This window comes from Phascolarctos cinereus, unplaced genomic scaffold (genome assembly GCF_003287225.1).
Source record: "Phascolarctos cinereus isolate Bilbo 61053 unplaced genomic scaffold, phaCin_HiC Scaffold_9;HRSCAF=440, whole genome shotgun sequence".
NCBI classification, from domain to species: Eukaryota; Metazoa; Chordata; class Mammalia; order Diprotodontia; family Phascolarctidae; genus Phascolarctos; species Phascolarctos cinereus.
In genome coordinates, this window is record NW_027556402.1 from 254,306,648 (window position 1) to 254,328,575 (window position 21,928).

The 21,928-nt window shown below is 40.8% G+C and overlaps 1 protein-coding gene and 1 long non-coding RNA gene across 2 annotated transcripts in view; both read left to right on the forward strand.

Annotated features, from left to right (window-relative positions):
- LOC110195413 (uncharacterized) overlaps nucleotides 1-19,447 on the forward strand; it is a 62,753-nt gene extending 43,306 nt beyond the window's left edge. The window contains exons 4-5 of the long non-coding RNA XR_002320890.2: nucleotides 2,406-2,507; nucleotides 15,934-19,447. This is a non-coding gene — a long non-coding RNA (uncharacterized LOC110195413). The remainder of the gene's footprint in view (nucleotides 1-2,405; nucleotides 2,508-15,933) is intronic.
- Nucleotides 19,448-20,404: 957 nt separating this feature from the next.
- The window catches only part of LOC110195410 (solute carrier family 22 member 11-like), a 29,556-nt gene continuing 28,032 nt past the window's right edge, over nucleotides 20,405-21,928 (forward strand). Inside the window, 1 exon segment of the mRNA XM_078148109.1 lies at nucleotides 20,405-21,778. Within this exon segment, the coding sequence (XP_078004235.1) occupies nucleotides 21,377-21,778 (402 nt within the window). The 5' untranslated portion in view covers nucleotides 20,405-21,376.

The window sequence follows — 21,928 nt, forward strand, 5'->3', positions numbered from 1 at the left end:
CTAGAATTGGACAAATGGAAACTAATGTCTCTATGAGAGAGCAAGAATCAGTCAAACAGAAACAAAAAAATGAAAAAATAGATGAAAATGTAAAATACCTCATCAGTAAAATAACCGACTCAGGAGAGACAATTTAAAAATTATTGGACTACCTGAAAATCATGATGAAGAAAAGAGCCTGGACAGTATCTTTCAGGAAATCATAAAGGAAAACTGCCTGGAAGTCCTAGAACCAGAAGGGAAAATAACCATAGAAAGAATCACCGATCACCACCTGAAAGAGATCCCAAATTGACAATGCCAAGAAATATAATAGCAAAATTCCAAAATTACCAGATGAAAGAGAAGGTGCTGCAAGCAGCCAGAAAGAAACAATTTAAATATCATGGAACCACAGTCAGGATTACACAGGACCTTGCAGCTTCTACATTAAAAGACCGCAGGGCATGGAACATGATATTCCGTAAGGCAAAGGAGCTTGGAATGCAGCCAAGGATCAATTACCCAGCAAAAATGAGCATGATTTTTCAGGGGAGGAGATGGATATTCAATGAAATAGGGACTTCAAACCTGCCTGATGAAAAGACCAGAGCTCGACAAAAAATTTGATCTTCAAGTACAGGACTCAAGAAGGACTTAAAAAGGTAAATGGGACAGAAAGATACAATATGTTGTTAATAAGGGGGGGGCTGTTTAAACCCCTACAAGGGAATATGAGACTTGCAACCCTTGAGAACTGTATTGTTATTACACCTTGTTAAAGGAGTATACATAAGAGGGTGGATATTAGTTGACTTTGATGTAATGATAAAAAAAAAAAATCTAATCAAGTGGGTTAAATGGATCCAAATAAGTGGATCAATCTGATCTTAGAAAATGTACTGAGAAAGGAGGAGGCAGACAAGGGTAAATTACATTACAGGAAAAGACACAAAATCCTATTACAGCAGAGGGAAAGAAGGGAGGGGGGAGCATTGTTTGAACCTTACTCTCATCAGATTTGGCTCAAGAAGGGCATAACATAATCAGTTAGGTATAGAAATCTAACTTGCCCTATAGGCAGTAGGAGGGAAAAGGGGAAAGAAAAGGGAGGGGGAAAGAAAAGGGAGGGAAAGAAGGGGGGAAGCAGCAGTAAGACTAAAGGGGAAGAAAAGGGAAAGGGATAATAAAAGGGGGAAGGGACTGAAGGAGGCGGTGGTCAAAAGCAAAACACTAGTGAAGGGGGAAAGGAAAAAGGAGAAAGAAAAGCATAAATGGGGTAGAAAAAGGATGGAGAAAAAGACACAGATAGTAATCATAACTGTGAATGTGAATGGGATGAACTCTCCCATAAAATGGAAAGTTTCATCTTTCTGATGGTTCCTCTTGTTGGTTTTAATTTTTACTTACAACTTCACTAATGTGAAAATATGTTTAATAGGAGTGTAAATGTAAAGCCTATATCAGATTGTGTGCCGTCTTGGGGAGGGTGGGGGGGAGGAAGGGGGAGAAAAATTTTCAACTCAAAAGCATATGGAAGTGATTGTTGATAAATCAAAATAAATTAATAAAAAGAAAAAGGAAAAAAAACAATGTATAAGAAGGACTGGAACGTGTCCAAAATGAACCAGCGTGGCCCCATTCCACCCCGCCCCATGTCTGGAGACGCTGAGGAGTCCGCCGGCCGCAGAGCTGGGATGACACATCCCCTAGCTACTGCTGGTGTGCCAGCCGGGTGGTTGGGGGCAGGTTTTTTTTAATTGTCTGTGTAGCCAGAGCTGGGTGTGTCTTTGAAAAAACCTCAGCCAGACTCCTTTCTTTTTAGCTGTGTTCTTGGCAGATCTGTTAGACTCTGATGATGTCATCCAGTGAGAGACAATGCTGTGAAAACACCTAATGGCCAGCATTTCTGTTGTGCTTACTATGTGCCGGGCACTGTGCTGAGCATTTTTTTAATTAAGATTTTTTTTAAAGGTAATCAGCATTAAGTGACTTGGCCAAGGTCACATAGCTAGTAAGTGTTTGAGGTTAGATTTGAACTCAGGTCCTCCTGACTCCTGGGCTGGTGCTCTAATCACTGCCCCACCTGGCAGCCCTGTTAAGTACTTTACAATTATAATCTCATTTGATCCTCACCACAAACCTGGGAGGGAGGTGCTGTTGTTATTCCTATTTTACAGATGAGGAAACTGAGGCAAAACAGAGGGTAAGAGACTTGCCCAGGGTCACAGCTAGTAAGTGTTTGAGGCTGGATTTAAACTCAGGCCTTCCTGACTCCAGGCCAGGTGCTCTGTTCACCGGGCCACCTTACTGCCCCTAGCTCTAAGGGAAGAGGCTTGGGGCCCTTTCCACCAAGGCCATCATGTGGTCCTGGGAATACAATCCTGGGTTATTTCCCCGATTAAACACTTGTGTTTCCATTTTAGGTAAAGGGAGAGCTACATCCTGGTGTTCCAGCAACCAGCTCAGCATTTTTTCGGAGAGGAGCAAGGGGGTGACCTTCGGGATCAAGCCCAGGGATAGAGGAAGTAAGGCCCTATCCTGCAGTCATGCTTTATCTGGACATGACCTTGGTGGGATCAGGGCTATATAGAGGCTGAGCTGAGAGGGAGCCCACTTCCCCCCCAGACACTGAAGTGAGAGAAAGAAGGGAGAATGCTCTCTGGGTGTTGGGGGTGGTTTTCACTTTGCTCTTGCTATGTGTTGGAAGCAAATATCCCTTTCTAAAAGCTCACCCATAGTCAATGGATAAATGGAACTGGGCTGCTACTCACTGTCAGCAAGTAGCTGATGGGGGCTCGAGGCCATGACAGATGGCAGAGTAGGGCCAGAGGTGTATGCACTGCAAATATGTACACGTGGGACTTCATACAAAGTAAACACAAGGTAATTTTAACAGGAGAGAGACTAACTCATGGCTCTTGGGAAAGGTATCATGTAGGGGGGTGCTGGGGCTGGGCTCTGCTCCCAACTTATTCTCCATGTCTTAAGGAAGGCCTCTCTCCCCTCCCTCCCCTCCCCTCCTCCTCCTTCTTTCCTCCTCTCCCCATCCTCCTTCCGAAACAGATATGTAACACATGTTCAGTTTCATATACAATCCTCTTTTTTATTTTTCTCCTTGAAAGAAATAATACATATTACTTTCAATATAAAAGTCCAAAAATTCTCTGCATGCCTTTCTGAACTTTGCTTTCTGTGTTTTTAAATCCTTTACTGACACTCCTTTTCTTTCTCTTTTGTATCTCTATCACCATTTACTAATTTACCCTTCTCCACCCCAAAGAGAAGCTCTCTCTTGTGATAAATTAGCATAATCAAACAAAACAAGGTAATATGTTGGCCGTGTCTGAAAACTGATGTCATATTCTGTACTTCTGGGTGCAGCTAAGGTGGTGCAATAGATAGCACTAGTCCTGAGTTCAAATCTGACCTCAGATGCTTACTGGCTGTGTGACCCTGGGGAAGTCACTTCACTCTGTTTGTCTCATTTCCTCATCTGTAAAATGAGCTGGTGAAGGAAATGATAAACCACTCTAGAATCTTCTCCAAGAAAACCCCAGACGGGGTCACAAAGAGTCTGACGCAACTGAAACGGCCGAAGAACCACGACAGGTCTGTACTTCTAGCCCGTCACCTGTCTGCTTCCTCATGTTTTAAATCACAATTAATTGCTGCATTGAATAGAATTTTGCAAGCTCTCAAAGCCGTTTTCCTTTGCATTCCTGTGGTCTTTGTGTCAGTTTTCCCTCGCGGTTCAGTTCATTTTGCCCCGTCCTTCCAGGTTTCTCTAAATCTCTCCTATCTGTGTTTCCTCCTAGTGAAAGAATATGGCACGATTTGCTCGTTGCTCAGCTGTTCCCCAGTTAAGGGCACCGACTTTGTTTCTCATGGTTTGGTGCTGCTGCGCATCCTCTGAAACCTCTGGGCCCTTTCCCTCTGCCATGGAGCTCTTTGGCGATAGTCTCATTTTTTTTTTTTTTTTGGCATTTAGTTTTAAATTGTAATGGCTGGACCCATTCACAGCTCCATCAACAAATAGTGCATTACTGTGCCTTTCATCTTTTTCTATGAAATACTCAACACAAAGGGAACAAAAATGTTTCTGTGAATTTTTAGAGCATTGCGTGGATAGATACAGGATAACTAATGGATTCGTCTGTCTCCTGGAGCCTTCCACCTCCAACTCATATCCTTTGTCGCCACCTGCTGGTAACAAAAAGTTCTCTCATCCCAACCACCCACACAGTCTTTCCTCCAGCCATCTTCTGGGATCCTGAGAGCTTACCTTCCTTTACCTTACCTTGATGCCCTTTCTGTACCCTTCTTGTCCCTTCTTTCTGGACTACGGTTCTTTATGAAAGCCCCCTCAAGGGCTGAGGGGAAGGAGAGGACAGACCTGGGCCCATTTTTGGTTTCCATGAGCCTCTATGGAAGGCTGGGCCACTTCTGGGAGGAAATCTCGCAGAGGGACCGAGATGTGGTTCAAGCACCCAGTCAGCAAGCAGCATGGCTAAAGCCAGGCAGACATGGGCTCAAGTCCTGCCTCTCACATAGACTGGCTATGTGACCTTGAGCAAGTCAGCGTCTTAATACTCTAGTCTGATCTCATGTCCTCATCCAGGAACTGGCCTATGCAATGAAATCACAAGTTCAATCGCTAACCCAATTGATAAGTACTTATTAATCACCTACCTCTTATATACCGGCACTACAAAGGCAAGAATGAGTCTTTGCCCTAAAGGGGCAAATTATATTCTGCTGTAATTCCAATAGGAATTTGGGGGTTGGATTATTTATTTATCTGGCAAGTGGGGCTAAGTGACTTGCCCAGGGTCACACATGGATAGTGAGTGTCAAGTGTTTGGTCTGAGGCCGGATTTGAACTCAGGTCCTCCTGACTTCAGGGCCGGTGCTCTATCCCCTGCACCACCTAGCTGCCCCCAGGTTGGCTTATTTAACAACCTCTTCCAAACTCACCGATGACACCACCCAAACTTTCTAGAGTTATATACACATATAGCTAACACGTCTATTGAATCTATGTGTTCTGCCAAGGTTCTTTCTGTATTGGCAAGTTGGTCTTTGGGTCAAGAGAAAGGATAACAGGTTTTATGTAAATGGTAGGAACTTTGGAGATCATCTGGCCCAATGACTTCATTTTACAAACTGAGACCCAGAGTGGGAAGTGACTTGCTCAGAATCACACAATTAGTAAAGTGGCAGAACTGAAATTCTCTTATGAATGTTTTGAAAATTCTGGACTTAATGTGCCTCTCCTCCCCTCCAATTAGTATTTCTGTATGTAATCAGAGGCTGGCCACTGAGTCCAGCTTGTTAGGAGCACGCACAGAGTGTTGCTGATGCAATTCCCCATGTAGAAGAGTTTGGAGAAACTGCTTCTGGGAAAGGTGTAATGATTACATGTAATGGAAATACCTTTGAAAGACTTTGGAGCATGGACAGACTAGTGTAATTGGTCCTGGTTATGAGGAAGAGGAGCATTTTGGACTGGCTGTGGCTGAATAGCTGGACCTAGAGCTGCATGCAAAAGGCACTATTTGACCTCATCCTCCCTCTTGGTTTGACCTCTTCTCATCCTGTGATCTGCTAGTTGTTGGTGTCCAGTGTGAGAAGAGGGATGGCGTTGTAAGGGGAGAGGCCACCAGATGGCACCTCAGCTACTTTTGGGTAGCCTAATCTTTCCCCTTCTCATATCTTGCTCTTTCCTGAGCCTTCCAGTGATTAGCTGATTCCAGGTTTAATGTAAGATTTGATCTGGAATATCCTCCAAAATGATGAAAAATGCAACATCTATTTATTCTGACTTATGGATGCCCCACTTCCATGGCTCCCCCAATGAAGAACCTTCAAATGGGTGATTCACCAATTTATTGTAAATGGCCATGGAATTTATGGATATAATCAAGTATAATAAACACTCAAGCTAGCAATAATCAGAAACCTTCCAATAATCAGCTGTGTTCTCTGGAAGAAGCTGAGAACAAAGGCTGGGAACCAGGTGGGACAAAGTGAGAGTTGAAGGGTATTCTGACCAGTCACAATAAGGGAGGATTACTGGTGGGAAACACTGAGATTCAGTAAAGAAGGGATAAAACAGAATGCAATTCCCTGCTTCATTTGTGGTTGCCAGAGGAGTATGGGAGGTGAAAAATGAGAGGGTCACACTGCTAGGAAGTATCTGAGGTCAAATTTGAACTCAGGCCTTCCTGGCTCCAGGTCTTGTGCTCTACCTGCTGTGGGGCTCCCTACCTGCCCCTGGTCTTCTGTTCTTTTACCAAATCAATTATTTATTTTATAATTGTTCTTGATTTATCTTTATCTCATTATTATGTACTTCAAATGATACGTTTGGTTATTGTCATCATGTATGCATCTCTTATTTCTTTATAGTATGTTTTATTACCTGATTATGGTCTTTTATGAGATAGTGACTTTTTTCATTATAGTCATGTTTCATGAGAAATCTTGCATAGTCCACACCCTGTACCATTTTAAATGTTATTCCCATGTATTACTCTTATCCCTTTAATATTTATTATGCTCTGAGACCTTATGCCCTTATCCCCTGGTAGCAGAGCTCAACCTTAACATAAAGTTAACATCAAGAAATAGACCCTTAAAAATGAGGAAACAATAGACCAAGAATGTGATCATAGATAGTTACTATGGTGATAGAGAAATCATAGAGAACTCACAATCGGACAATGAAGTCAAAACAGCTATTTGTAAAGCTTCAAAGAACAATGTAAAGTGGTCACAAGCCCAAATACATAATTTTTGGAAGAGTTTAAAAAGGAGTTTAAAAATTAAATGAGAAAGATTGAAGAAGAATTGGAAAAAATAAATGAGTAAGGCAAGAAAATAAAGAAAATTATGAGAAGAAAGTCAACCAATTGGAAAAAGAGATCCAAAAACTTACTGAAGAAAATAACTCCTTCAAAATTAGAATTGGGCAAGGGGAAGCTCATGACTTCATAAGATATCAAGAAATAGATAAAACAAAATCAAAAGAATGAAAAAAATAGAAGAGTATGTGAAATATCTCATTAGAAAAACAACTGACCTGGAAAACAGATTGAGGAGAGATAACACAAGAATTTTTGGACTACCTGAAAAGAAGAGTTTAGATGCTATACTTCAAATAGAAATTGAAACATAGAAAATAGAAATTCAAAAAAAAAAGCCACCAGTTATCACCTGAAAGACATTCCAAGATGAAAACACACAAGAACATTATAGCTAAGTTTTGAAGCTCCCAGGTCAAGGAGAAAGTACTATAAGCAGCTAGAAAGAAACAATTTAAATACTGTGGAGCTACAGTCAGAATAACACAAGATTTAGCAGCTTCTACATTAAAAGACTGAAGGACGTGGAATATGATATCCTAAAGGGCAAAGGAGCTGGGTTCGCAACCAAGAATAACCTACCCAACAAAGCTGAATATAATTCTGCAAGGAAAAAATTGATTATTATATGAATTAAAGGACTTTCAGGCATTCTTGAGGAAAAGACCAGAACTGAATGGAAAGTTTGACTTGCAAGAATCAGGAGAAACATAAGAAGGTAAATACGCAAGATTAATTATAAGGGATTTAATAAGGTTAAACTATTTACTTCTTATATGGGAAAATGATCTTTAATTAAAAGAAATAAGAAGAAAAACGACATCATGTTAAAAGGTACCATAGATAATGAAGTAACATCAATAGTAGATATATATGTATCAAATGTCATAGCACCCAAATTTATAAAGGAAAAACTGAAGGAACTATAGGCAGAAATAGATAGCAAAACTCTAATATTGGGGGACTTCAACCTTTCCCTCTGAGAACTAGATAAACCTAACCAAAGATGAATAGAATCTTAGATAAGCTAGACATGATAGCTATCTGGAGAGAACGGAATGGGAATAGAAAGGAATATACTTTTTCTTAATAGTACATGGCACTTTTACAAAAATTGACCATATATTAAGGCATAAAAACTTTATAATTAAGGGCAGAAAAGCAGAAATATTAAATACATCCTGTTCAGATCACAATGCTATAAAAACTACATTTAATAAAGGATCATGGAAACACAGATTAAATTTAATTGGAGACTAAATAACCTAATCTTGAAGAATGAGTGGGCCAAAGAGTCATAGAAACAATAAATTATTTAGAGAATTAAATTAAAGAGAATAATAATAATGAGACAACATACCAAACACTTATGGAATTCAGCAAAAGAATAATCAGAAGAAAATTCATAACTCGAAATGCTTACATCAATAAAATAGGGAAAGAGCAGATCAATGAATTGGGCATGCAATTTAAAAAGGAGAAAAAGAACAAGTTTAAGATCCTCAATTAAACACCAAATTGGAAATCTTGAAAATTAAAGGTAAGGTTAATAAACCTGAAAGTAAGAAAATCATTGAATTAGTAAATAAAACTAGGAGTTGGTTTTATGAAAAAATCAATAAAATAGATAAACCATTGATTGATATGATTTTTAAAAAAGAGAGAAGAAGAAAACAAAATCATTAGTATCAAAAATGAAAAGGGTGAACACACTAGTAATGAAGAGGAAAATAAGGCAGTTATTAGGAGTTATTTTGCCCAATATGCCAGTAAGTTTACCAGTTTCAGTGAAATGGAACAATACTTACAAAAATACAAACTACACAGATGAATAAAAGAGGAAATAGAACATTTAAATAAGCATATTTTAGAAAAATAAATTGAACAGGCCATAAATGAGCTTCTTAAGAAAAAAAAGGCATCAGGACCAGATGAATTTACAAGAGAATTCTACCAAACACTTAAAGATCAACTAATTCCAATACAAATAAGTTATTTGGAATAACAGGCAAAGAAGGAGTCCTACCGAACTCCTTTTATGAAACAAATAGAGTGCTGATATCTAAACCAGACGGGCAGGAATGGAGAAAACAATTACAGGCCAATTTCATTAACACAACAATAACAATATATCACAAAGATTATGCATTATGACCAAATGGGATTTATACCAAGAATTCAGGGATGATTTAACATAAGGAAATGATAAACATAATTGATTATGTCAATAACAAAAGCAACAAAAATAATATTATATCACCAGATAAAGAAAAAGTGTTTGATAAACTACAACACTCATTCCTAGTAAAAAACATTGGAAAGCATAGGTAGAAATTGATTTTTCCTTAAAGTGATAAGAAGCATCTACCTAAAACCATCAGCAAGCATTCAATGTAATGGGCCTAAGCTAGAAGCCTTCTCAGTAAGATCAGGAGTGAAACAACGATGCCCACTATCATCAGTATTATTCAATATTATATTAGAAATGCCAGCCATAGCAACAAGAGAAGAAAAAGAAATTAAAGGAATCAAAATGGGCAATGAGGAAGTAAAAGTATCTTTTTTTTTTTGCAGATGATATAATAGCATACTTGTAAAATCCTAGAGATTCCACTAAAAAATTAATTGGGACAATGAGTAATTTTACCAAAGTAGCAGGATATAAATCTGCACAAATCATCAGCATTTCTGTATGTTATCAACAAAGCCCTGCAAGAAGAGATTGTAAGAGAGAGTTCATTTAAAATAGACAATATAAAATGTTCAGTTGTGTCCAACTCTTCATGATGCCATTTGGGGTTTTCTTGTCAAAGATACTGGAATGGTTTGCCAGTTCATTTTTTGGCTCATTTTATATATGAGGAAACTGAGGCAAACAGGCTTAAGTGACTTGCCCAGGGTCATACAACTAGTAAGTGTCTGAAGCTGGATTTGAACTCAGGTCTTTCTGACTCTGGCACGCTATCCATTGTACTGCCGAGCTACCCTACAGTATAAAACACTTGGGAGCATATCTGTGAAGCCAAACCCAAGAACTATATAAACATAGTTATAATACATTTTCAGACAAATAAAGTCAGATTCAAATAATTGGGGAAATATTAATTGTTCATGGGAGGACCAACCCAATATAATAAAAATGACAATTCTATCTAAAATAATCTTCTTATTCAGAGCCATCCCAATTAAACTATTGAGTTAGAAAAACAATGACAAAATTCATTTGGAAAAATGAAGGTCAAGATTACCAAAAGAATTAATAAAAAATGTGAAGAAAAAATGTCTACTAGTATCAGATCTTAAACTATATTATAAAATGGTAATTATCAAAATTATCTGATACTGGCTAATAAATAGCGTGGTGAATCAGTGGAATGGTGTAGTTATACAATACGCAGTAGTGAATGATTATAGTAACCTCATATTTGATAAACATAAAGATTTAAGATTTTGGGATAAGAATGTGCTATTGGTAAAAATTGTTGGGAAAATTGGAAAGTAGTCTGGCAGAAACTAAGTATAGGTCAATATCTTATAGCATTTACCAAGATAAAGTAAAAATGGATGCATGACGTAGACATAGAGGGAGATATCATGAGAAATTAGAAGAACATGGAACATATTACCTATCAGATTTATGAATAAAAAAAGATAGAGATGATGTATAATGGTTATTTTTGATTACATTAAATTAAAAAAGTTTTTGTAGAGATAAAACCAATGTAGTCAAGATTAGAAGAAAAGGAAAAAATTGGGGGAAAATTTTTGTAGAAAGTTTCTCAGATTAAGATCTAATATTTGAAATACATGGAGAACTTTGTCAAATATATAAGAATATGAGTCATTCCCCAACTGTTAAATAGTCAAAGGATATGACCAGGCAGTTTTTGAAGGAAAAATCAAAGCTATATATAATCATATAAAAATGCTTTAAATTATTATTGATTAGAAAAATGCAAGTTAAAACAACTTTGAGGTATCATCTCACACCTATCAGACTGGCTAAAACGATAGAGAAAATGACAAATGTTGCAGGGGATGTGGGAAAATTGGGACATTAATACCCTGTGAATGGAACTGTGAACTGATCTAACCATTTTGGAGAGCAATCTGACCTTACACCCAAAGAGTTCTGAAAGCGTGCATACCCTTTGACTCAGCAATACCACTATTAGGCTTGTTTCTCAAGGTGATCAGGGAAAAAGGAAAAGAACTTACACGTTTTGAACTATTTCTAGCAGCTCTCTTTGTGGTGGCAAAGAACTGGAAATTGAGGGGATGCCCATCCATTGAAGAATGGGTGAACAAGTTATGGTATATGATTGTGATGGAATAGTACTGCGCTGTAAGAAGTGATGACCTCAATGATTTTTGAAAAAACATGGAAAGACTTGCATGAAATAATGCTGAGTGAAATGAGCAGAACCAAAAGAATGTTATATATAGTAATAGCAATATTGTTTGAAGAGTAACTGTGAACAACTAAGCTAGTCTGAGTAATATGAATATTCAAATTAACTACAAAGGACCTATGAAAGAAGATGCTATCCACCTCCAGAGAAAGAACAGATGTATAGAAGTATGCATTGTATGGTTTCACGTGCAAGCTGCAACAAATGTTGGTCTTCATTACTGTGAGGTTGGGAGGGAGGAAGGGTGACAGCTCTGAACTCAAAATATAAGAAAAAAAAAGTATTAAAATATTTGTTATGCCCTTTGAGAATAACATGCTAATTCGAGGAACAGGGAGCTCCTTCTGTCTCCTCCCTACACGCACCTGGTAAGGCAGAACTCTGGGGGTGGAGGGCCAGCCCCCTCATAGCCTGGGCTGGGCTTTTATAGACTCTCTCTCCAAAGCTGCCCCTTCTGCAGCTCGTCCTACCAGGCTATCTCTCGTCTCTTTGTAAAAGGAGCTTGGGACTCAAGGCCAGTCTTTCTACTTCAAAAGATAATGCAGATTTTTTTTTTTACCCAGACCTGTGAATAAATTCACCACCAATCCACAGCAGCACTTGGCTCTGTATATAGGCTTAGGTTGCTGCCTGGGGACTTGATCAGGATCTTACTGCTAGTATGTGTCAGAAGAGGGGTCTTGAACCCAGGTCTTCCCAGCTGTAAGTCCAGTTGTCTGCTCACTCTACCATATTGCCTTTCATGAGGACTGTGCCGAAAGTCTTAGGGCAGATTTAAAACTGAAAATGTATCATGTGATGACTTTCTGAGTCATGGTGACTCATGAAAAAATACAGATACAAAACAGCCTCCTTCCCATTCTGTTTAAGTTGTTGAGGAGTGGTAGGGCACAGTGGCGTGAGAAGAATCGCAAAGCCCATCAGTAATCATTAATTTGACTGCTGACTCTCCTGATGTGTACTCTTTGTCCAAAGAAAGATTTAATACATGACTGGAGGACCTGAATATTGTCTGGAGACCTAACTAGGATGGCTATAGTACTTAAAGCAGAAACTACTGAGCTTAGCACCTAGGAAGCAAGAATAATTATTCAAACAGGAGGCTGCCAGTTCTTCCCTCACTACCATCCCACACCTCCTTGGCCTGGCCATACCCAGCTCCTTTCCTCTTCTCCTGCACTTCCAAGCACTGGTGTTACATGTGCTCTATCTCCCCTCCCTCCACTGAATTTAGTTTTAAAGGCTGATGTCAGGACACAAGTCCTGATGCATGTCCCAGGGGCCAAAGCTACTCCTTATGCAACATTTGATTGGCAGGCTTGGTTAAGCCCTAGGAATGCCCTAGGAATGAATTCATTATGTCCACCAGGACTGGTTGTCCTCCTCTCTTTCTTCCTCTTCCATGGGTTTGAATTAAGGAGATATTTCACAGGACTCAAGGTCCCCAAACCACACCCTGGTGAGGTTTCAAACACTCATTTACATTCCCTGCTTGGAACTCGAAATATGAGTTTCCATGGAAACCACTCTATGTGGCTCAAGCCATATCCTCTGAATTCTCAGGCCTGATTACCAAGGGCTTTTCACCTCACAATCTGGCAGAAATCTTGGAATGGCACCGGGGCTGTGACCACACAGGTCACGGAACAAGACACACAGATGAAATTGAATCAGGAATTTTTAAAAACTTATTTTGGATGTCAACACTTGAGGAGAAAGAGATTCCACTGGATGTGGGAGGGGAAGCCTATAGGGAAGTCCTTGGGAATTTTAAATGAATCTGAGAGGTGGGGCTTTGGGGTTTGGCTGGAACCATGACATTAAAACTTTGGAGAACAGGTGTAGACCTTTTTACCTGCAGTAGCTAGGATCATTGGGCTTAGAACTGAGAGACATATTAGAGGTAATCTCAAAGTCCCTTATTTTACAGGGAAGGAAAATGAGGCATAAAGATAGGCAGGGACTTGACACACAGGTTCTAAGCCAGAGTCAAGATTGGAATTCAGGCCCAGCAGTGCTCTGTCGCCCGGATGTTGGGGTACCAGGAAGGGGCAGAGGTGGAAGGTGGCTCTCCTGACCTTAGCCAGAGGCTCCCAACCCTGTATCTCAGCAGCCAGCAATATAATTGGAGTAAGGATAAAGGAGGGGATCTGGCAGCCTTTAGGCCATGGCTCAGCTCAGATGGGGAGAGAAGACAGAGAAGAGACACTTTACTCCTCTTCCTACTGCTCTGGGGCAGGGAAGGAGGAAAGGAATAAGCATCTATTAAGTGACTGCTGTGTGCATGCGTTGTGCTAAGCACATTACAGATACCATCTCACTTGATTTTCACAACAACCCTGGGAGGTAGATGCTAGGAAGAGAAAGACAGAAGGAGGGAAGGTTGGAGAAAGTGAGAGAAACAATGAGGGAGGAAGGGATGTGGAGAGGAAAGAGTGATTGAGTGACAGAGACAGTAGGGATGGGAGACAGAGGTATGCAGGGATGGAGGAAAAAGAGGAGATAGGGAGGGCGCATACAAAGTAAGAGACAGAGAGGGAGAAAGGGATGAGAGAGAGGGAGAGGGAGAGAGGAAGGAAGTGGGAGGCAGAGACAGCAAGTGAGTGAGAAGCAAGGAAGGAGGGTCATGAGCGTAGAAACGGTTCATTCTTGCTTTTCTGTCTCTAGGGCCTAGCACACAGTAGGTGCTTAACGAATGCTTGCTATGTAGGGAGATTTTTGCTGCCCAAAATATAGCACAAAAGGACTCAAGGTTTGCTGTTGACCAATAGACATAATAAAGACAGGAACTGGGGCTAGAGGGACAGAGAACACTCAACTTGCTTCCTAATCCTATCTTTTGGTCTACTCAAATTCATTTGCAGCTAATCCAGAGAGGCGCTTGGGAATGGGTAAGATTAGCAGAGCCTTAAGCTAACTATCTGTAGCATTAGGCTTTGATTATCAAAGAGGAAAGGCCAACCCCGTCTTGAGGATAATTTGCCAGGCTTTGGATATCTGGATGTGATTAAGGTGATGATCAATCAATCAATAAACATTTATTAAATGCCTACTATGTGCCAGGCACTGTGCTAAGTACTGGGGACGCAACAAAAAAGGTGGAAGCTAGTCACTGCTCTCAAGGAGCTCATGATCTAATGGTGGAGATAACATGCAAAGAAATTTGTACAAGCAAGCTATCTACAGGATAAATAGGAAACAATTAGCAAAGTGAAGGCATTGGTATTGAGGTGTTGGGAAAGACTTCCTGTAGAAGATAAGGTTTTAGTTGGGGCTTAAAGGAAGCCGGGCAGGTGAGCACAAAATCAAGAGGTGGAGTGTCTTGGCCAGAAGGCCAGTGTCACTGGGTGGAAGGATACGTGGTGGGGGGTAAGGTGTAAAAAGACGGGAAAAGTAGGAGGGCGTCTAGGTTATGAAGGGCATAGAATGCCAAACAGAGCATCTTGTTTTTGTTCCTGGAGGCAATGGGGAGCGACTGTATATCAACACAATTACAAAATGCTTTCACACAAATAAAGACATATCTAAATACTTAGAGAATTATTAATTGCTTATGGGTAAGTCAAGCAAAAACAATAAAAATGACAATACTACCTAAATTATTTTACTTATTCAATTCCATGCTAATCAAATTGTAGAACTAGAAAAAATCCCAATAAAATATAAATAATACATTTATTATAAATATATAAATAATAATAAAAGAAATAAAAGGTTGAGAATATTAAGGGAACCAGTGAAATAAGAATGGGAAGGAAGGAAGAGGGATGAATAGTCCCAGATCTCAAACTATACTACAAAGCTGTAATCATCAAAACAATTTAGTACTGGGTAAGAAACAGAGAGGTTGATCAGTGGAGCAGATTAAGTACCCAGCATACAGAAGCAAATGATCACAGTAATCTATGTTTGATACCCACGACCATCCTAGCTATTGGGACATAAACTCACTGTTTGATCAAAACTGTTGGGAAAACTGGAAAGTAGTCTGGCAGAAACTCAGCGGAAACCAACATCTCACACCATATACCGAGGTAATAGTATCAGATTGGGTATGTGGTTTAGACATAAGGGATGATACTATAAGTAAATTGTTGGAATATGAAAAAGATCACCTGTCAGATCTATGTATAGGGAAAGAGCTCATGACCAGACAAGATAGAGAAGTCTACAGGAAATAAAATGTATAATTTTGATTACAGAAAATTGAAAAGGTTTTGCAAAACAAAAGCAGTACACCTAAAATTAGAAGAAAAGCATGAATAAGGAAAATAAAATCTTTGCAGCAAGTTTTGCTAAAGTCTCTTTACTAAAACATATAGGAAACTGAATCAAATTTTCAAGAATAAGAGTCATACCCCATTTGAAAAATGGTCAAAGGATTTAAATACGCAGTTTTCAAAGGAAAAACTCAAAGCTATCAACAGCCATATTAAGAAATGCTCTGAATCACAAGTAATTAGAGAAATACAAATTAAAAGACCTCTGAGGTACCACCTCACACCTTTCAGATTGACTAAGATGACAGAAAAGGAAAATGACATGTTGGAGGGGATGTGGGAAAACAGGTATGCCAATGCATTGTGGAGGAGCTGTAAATTAGTCTAACCACTCTAGAGAACAATTTGGAATGATGTCTCCAAACAATTAAACTGTACATACCCTTTGACTTACAGATACTGCTACTACGTCTATACCCCAAAAGAGATCAAAGAAAGAAGAAAAGGACCCATAAGGTATAAGAATATTTATAGCAACTCTGTGGTGGCGAAGAATCAGAACCTGAGGTTGTGCTGATCAATTGGGGAATGGCTAAACAAGTTATGGCATATGAATATGATATAATACTATGGTACTGTAAGACAGGATAAAGGGGAAGGGCTTTCAATGAAGACCTAGGAAGATTTATGTGAACTGATGTGAAGTGAAATGAGCAGAACTAGAAGAATACTTTATACAGTAACAGCAAAATTGTAAAGATGATCGACTGTGAAAGACTTAGAGGAACTCTGACCAATTCAATGTCTCGCCACAGTTACAAAGGACTCATGATAAAAGTGCTATCTGCCTTCAAAGAGCTGATGGATTCAGCGTGGCAACTGAAGCAGATTTTCTTCTATTTCTGCACCTGCTCTCCAGTTGACCAGAGGCACCAGCTTTGAGATCTCAAGCCACATCAAAGACAGGAAAGTGCTTGGAGCCAAAGGCAAACACCTCCCTGATTCTTCTGGGATGACAACAAGAATATGGTTGGCTTCCTCAGTTAAATATAATAAAGATTAATTAATATGGTGCAGAGGTTAACGCTGAACTTCAGATTAAAGGATAAAAGATGACTATTTCAGACATAGGAGAATGTGCTTGGTAAAATATTGACTTTTGGTAACTCAGCATCTGCTTCAATACTTGAATAGATTAGCTCAAGGTCTTTAGGGACAACAGGGAGGGAAGCTGGGCTCACCAGATACTCTAGAGTTCAGATCGAGCCTCAGACACTTACTAACTATGTGATCTTTTGAAGGTCACATCACCTCTGTCTGTCTCAGTTCCCTCATCTGTGAAATAGGGCTACTTGCACTTACCTGTGAAGTAAGTACTATGGGTGTTAGTGTCCTTGTTTTACAGATGAAGACACAGAGTCTCAGAGTGGTGAAGTGATAATAACAATGGAGAAACGTATTGTCTTCCTGAGTATGCACCAAAAACATAAAAGAGAATTTCCCAACATTCGTCAAGACGAATGATCCCAACTCCCTCAGGTTGAGATCCATGTGACCATGAATGGTACCAAAATGGCTAAGAGTACAAAGTCTTGGTCGAGGAAGAGAAGAACACAAGCACAGCAGTTTGTTCTCCTCGTGAGTGCCCACTGAAGAGCTAATGCCCCTTGAAGGAACTCCAAAAATTGCAGGAAGAGGTCCCCAGAGGATTGCCTTCCCCAGGTTCATGGTCCTCTGTGGAGATACATACATAAACCTATAGCTCACAAGTTCCGTAGATGGATTTTTTCCAGTCAGGACTCAGCCAGAGGACACAATTAGCTCGAAGAATAAAACACTGACTTCAATAGCATAGCCAGATTGAATGTAGAATACCTTGGCCCCATCCTCAATGAACTCAGAGCACATCCTCTTGCAATTATAGGCACCATCCACGAAAAAAAGAGTAAGTACAAAAATCTTGCAAGAAAGACCCAATGAGGGGAATATATGGGCAGCTCACATCTCAGAAGCTGCTGGGCCCCTGTGTCCTTTCTGAGACATCTGTGCGCTGTTGCTCTGGGCAGGATGTATCAGGGAGGGCTGGCATTCTGCTGGGCTTACTGGGCCTCCTCCCTGAAGGGTCCATTGCTGTGCTTGGTGGCTGACAGTCTCTGTAACCTCCAAGTCTGGTGGAAATGAAATCCTTGGCAGGAGCTTCATTCTTTCTTTCACTCTTTCTTAGGACCAGAAGTCTTCCCAGCTCTGCTCTGTTAGAGTCTGGGCTGTGTGGCTTGCTATCTAATGAGCTGTAGAATGCCAGATGTTGATGCCAAGCTCTCTCTCTTCTCAACTATCTGTGCTGAAAGGGTGGGGGGCAGGAAACAATATTCCACTATCCTCCTTTCAGGTTGCATACAAGAGCTCTTCTGCAGTTATACACTTTGGCTCCATACCAGTTGCCTTTGGAAGAGTCCCAAGGGCAGAGCAGATTCTTGAGCTCATCGTTATATTGACCGTCTCAGAGAGACACTAACTTGTTATTTATCTAGGCCACGTGAGGTGGGAGTGCTCCTCTCAGTCAGTCACTCAACATTTCCTGGGCTCCATCTGCAACTTTCATCCAATGCCTAATGCCCTACTGACTGACACTTCTTCAACTAGACCAGTGACTAATAGTGGTCGATGAGATTTGATGCTCTCAGACTGTTTAGGAAACTATTCAAATCAAAGTCATTAGGTTCTTCAGGAAAACTCAGTTTGATCAGGAACTTCCTCTGGTCTACCTATTTTGTAAGGGGAAGGCATGCAGGAGATAAAAATAGATTTGGGAAGTAAACAAGCAGCTAAGAAAGGGGTCTGAGAATGGAATTTGGACTTCCAGACCATGGCTTAAATACAAGTATGACAGATCCCAGACCAGGGTTCAAGTGCAATGAAGTACAACCTCGCTGGGCTCTACTGCCTTTCCTGTCTCTTAGTTCTTTCCTGTTTATCCTACACAGAGCTTGTTTGTACGTATTTTTTTTGTTCATCATTTGTGTCATTAGATTGTAAGCTCCTTGAGGATAGGAACGGTCTTTTGCTGCTTTTTGTATCTCCAGTGTTTAGCACTGTAGTAAGTACTTTAAAAATGTGTATTGACTAACTGACAACTGAGGAAGAACTGTAAGAATACATCTGGCGAGTCTGTCCAAAGGGTTTTAAATTAAAAGAGCTGGGGAAGGGCGAAGGGGCCCAGGACTATCCACCCAGCTGGACACCATCATAAGTAGCTAAAATGGAGAAGACCAGCAGGTGAGACCCTCATAACTTCACAGCAGACAAAATCCAAGGAAGGCCCTAGTAGGAACATCTGTGGCTTCGAAGGTTTATACACAAATGTCCAAAGTTTGGAAAATGAGAAGAAGGAATCAGAGGTCATGATACAAGGAGTCACAATCAGTCTCCTAAGTGCAGGGCAGTTGGTCTGTGTAAGACCAGACCTAATGATGTCAAAGGGGCCAAGGGGGAGGGAGTAAACTGACTGGAGATTCAGCCGCTCCTTTCTGAGGTGCAGCCAAGTTCATTGACAGAGTCAGTGAATTCCGGTGAGCCCGGGAAGAAAGCCATTGGCCCCAAGTGCATCTCAGAGAGGGAGACCCAGGCTGAGGGAAGCCCCAAGGAAAGGAGAGCTCTTTCCACAACTGCCCCTAGCATCATAACATGGCAAAGGTCATATGACAGAAAAAGAGTTCAAGAAAACTGACGAAATGATCATGTCTGGTTCCCTAAGCAACGTTCTGACCCCAAAGGGCCCTATATCACCATAGAAAGCATGGACGCGGGGTCTAGTTGTCTGGGATCACTTGACCTTTGGAAATTACTTGGGCATGCCTCCCTTCCAGTGTCACTGTCATTTATATTCATGTTCCCGTTTTATGTATTGTTGACCTAGCCCTGTTTATTTCATTGCTCATTTGGTCAATACAAATTTTCCATTTCATCTGAATTGCTCACATGTTGTCATTTCTTACGTCGCCCAGGTCCCCTGAACAGACTCACCCTCATAAAGAGTAATGATGGTGCTGGCTAGACTGGGGCCAAGTGTTTGCAGATAGGCACCCATTCATTTCACAAACCTGGCATTAAGGAACTTCTTTCTAGGAAAGGTCGATCAGAGAAGGCAGACAGTGAAGCCAAGGGGAGAAATGGCTACGTGACAACATCCTGTCCCATGATCTTCCAGCCAAGCCAAATAGCGTATGTAAGGGGGATGTCTAGCCCCCCTGCTCATGAGGACAGGGAGCAGGAGGAAAGAACGGGCCAGGATCCAAAGTGAGGAGCTGGCCACACATCAGAATGAGAAAGCAATTAGTGGACATTTATAAGGGATGGATAATACTGGTACTACTACTACTAATTAATAATAATACCACCACTAATAATAGTAGCTATCATTTTTGTAGTGCTTTAAGATTTGTGAAGCACTTTGCAGAAAAGATCTCATTTGATCCTCACAACAACCCTCAGAATAGATGCTACTGTTACACCCATTTTAGGAATAAGGAAAGTGAGGCAGACATAGGTTAAGTGTCTTGCCAAAGTCACACAGTTACAAAGTAACTGCGGCTTCCTTGTGAAGTCAGGTCTTCTTGACTCCACATCCACTGTTCTGTCCATTGAGCCACTTAGATTCCGAAGAATTTTTTTTAAGGCAATTGGGGTCAAGTGACTTGCCCAGGGTCACACAGCTAGTAAATGTCAAGTGTTTGGTCTGAGGCCAGATTTGAACTCAGGTCCTCCTGACTTCAGGGCCAGTGCTCTATTCACTGCGCCACCTAGCTGCCCCTAGCCACCTAGATTCTGCACAAAGTTCAGAGAGACAGAGAGACAGAGAGAGCTGGGGTATATTTTACAGAAAGAGAGAAGGACATGGGTGCAAGCAAAGGAGACTGAGAAAGAGAGATCAGACAGAGCAGAGGGAAACCAGGACTGAGCTATGCCAGGAAAGCCTTGGTGGGAGACAGTATTTAGAAGGAGGGCATGGTCAACATGCCTCAGACAGGTCAAGAGGATGAAGACGGAGAAGGTCCATGAAGAGATCATTGGTAACCTTGGTGGTTAAACTGGCCTTCTGTTTGACCTCAACCACAACCTGGTGAGGCAAATGCAACAGGTATTCTCATCCCCATTTTAGAAATGAAGAAACCGAGTCTCAAAGTGTTCAACTGCCTTAATGTTGGTAATGTTCAGAGGCGGAATTCAAACACAGTCTATCCTGACCTCTTGCTCAGCCATCTTGCCACCACATTGCCTGGAACTGCCCTGGATCTAAGCCACTATGAATAAGTCAATGTTTCCTATAGTGCATTCCCCTGGCTCTCAACTAACTCAACCATGTCAAAGCTACCCATCTTTAACCTGAAGTTGCTATTCAACCAATGCGGTCTGTAAACTTATCTTTGTTATGCTTAATCCAGAAAACTGGCACTACTCTGTCTCTGGTTTACATAAAAACATTTCTTTTTCCTGGAAGTATCTGGAGCTCTTTTTATGAGTCTCCCAGTCATCACCATATGCATCAAATCCATATGCAGGTTGGAGCTCCACTACGGATCCTCTGGGCATAGGTGCTCCCGTAGAATGGGTATTTAAGTGCCCAAGATTGGTGCTGATGTGTCCTTCCAGCCAGTTACTAAGCCTGTACCAGTTATTCTTCATGAATGATCTGAAGTATTTTGGCATCCTCAACTGCATACCGACCTGAGAACACTGCGTTACCTACATTGCTCCATCAAAGTGAGGAGGAAGATTCTGAGGGAGGGGTCCTCACTGGTCTAAAATTACCTCCTGTGTTTTGTTGCAGTCAAATGACTACTTTCTTCACTCGGTAGCTCTCTGAAGACAGTCCATTCTTGGGGCCAGCATTCCAGTCCTGATGGCCTTTGAGGATCTGTTACCTGAAGTTGGAGAGAAGGGAACATTCCAGATCCTTCAGGTCTTTTCTTTTGCTATCCCTATGATATTTATAGCTAGCCATTTTCTACTGGAGAACTTCACTGCCTTTGTCCCTGAGCACAGGTGTTGGGTTCACTCCCTTGACAATACCTCGGCTTTGCTCAATGTCAGTGGGAACCTTAATTTTAGTTCCCTACTAAAGCTTTCCATCCCCCTGGATTCCAATGGGAAACTAGAGAAGTGTCGCTGATTCTTCTGGCCACAGTGGCAGCCTTTGGGGCCAAATGTCACGGCACAAAACCTGAGCCAGCTGGAGATGGAGCCTTTTGTGGATGGCTGGGTTTATGACCAAAGTGTCTTCAGTTCTTCCATTGTGACTGAGGTAAGTGGTTCTTCCTGCTGTCCCTTTCCATTCTCAGGAAGATTTCATTTTCCTTTTCAAAGGTAACACTGATTTAGAACTTGATTCCCTTGGTGAATGACAGAATCAAATCCCTTTCCTCTGCCACCCATCCAGCTCACAGCTCCCTTT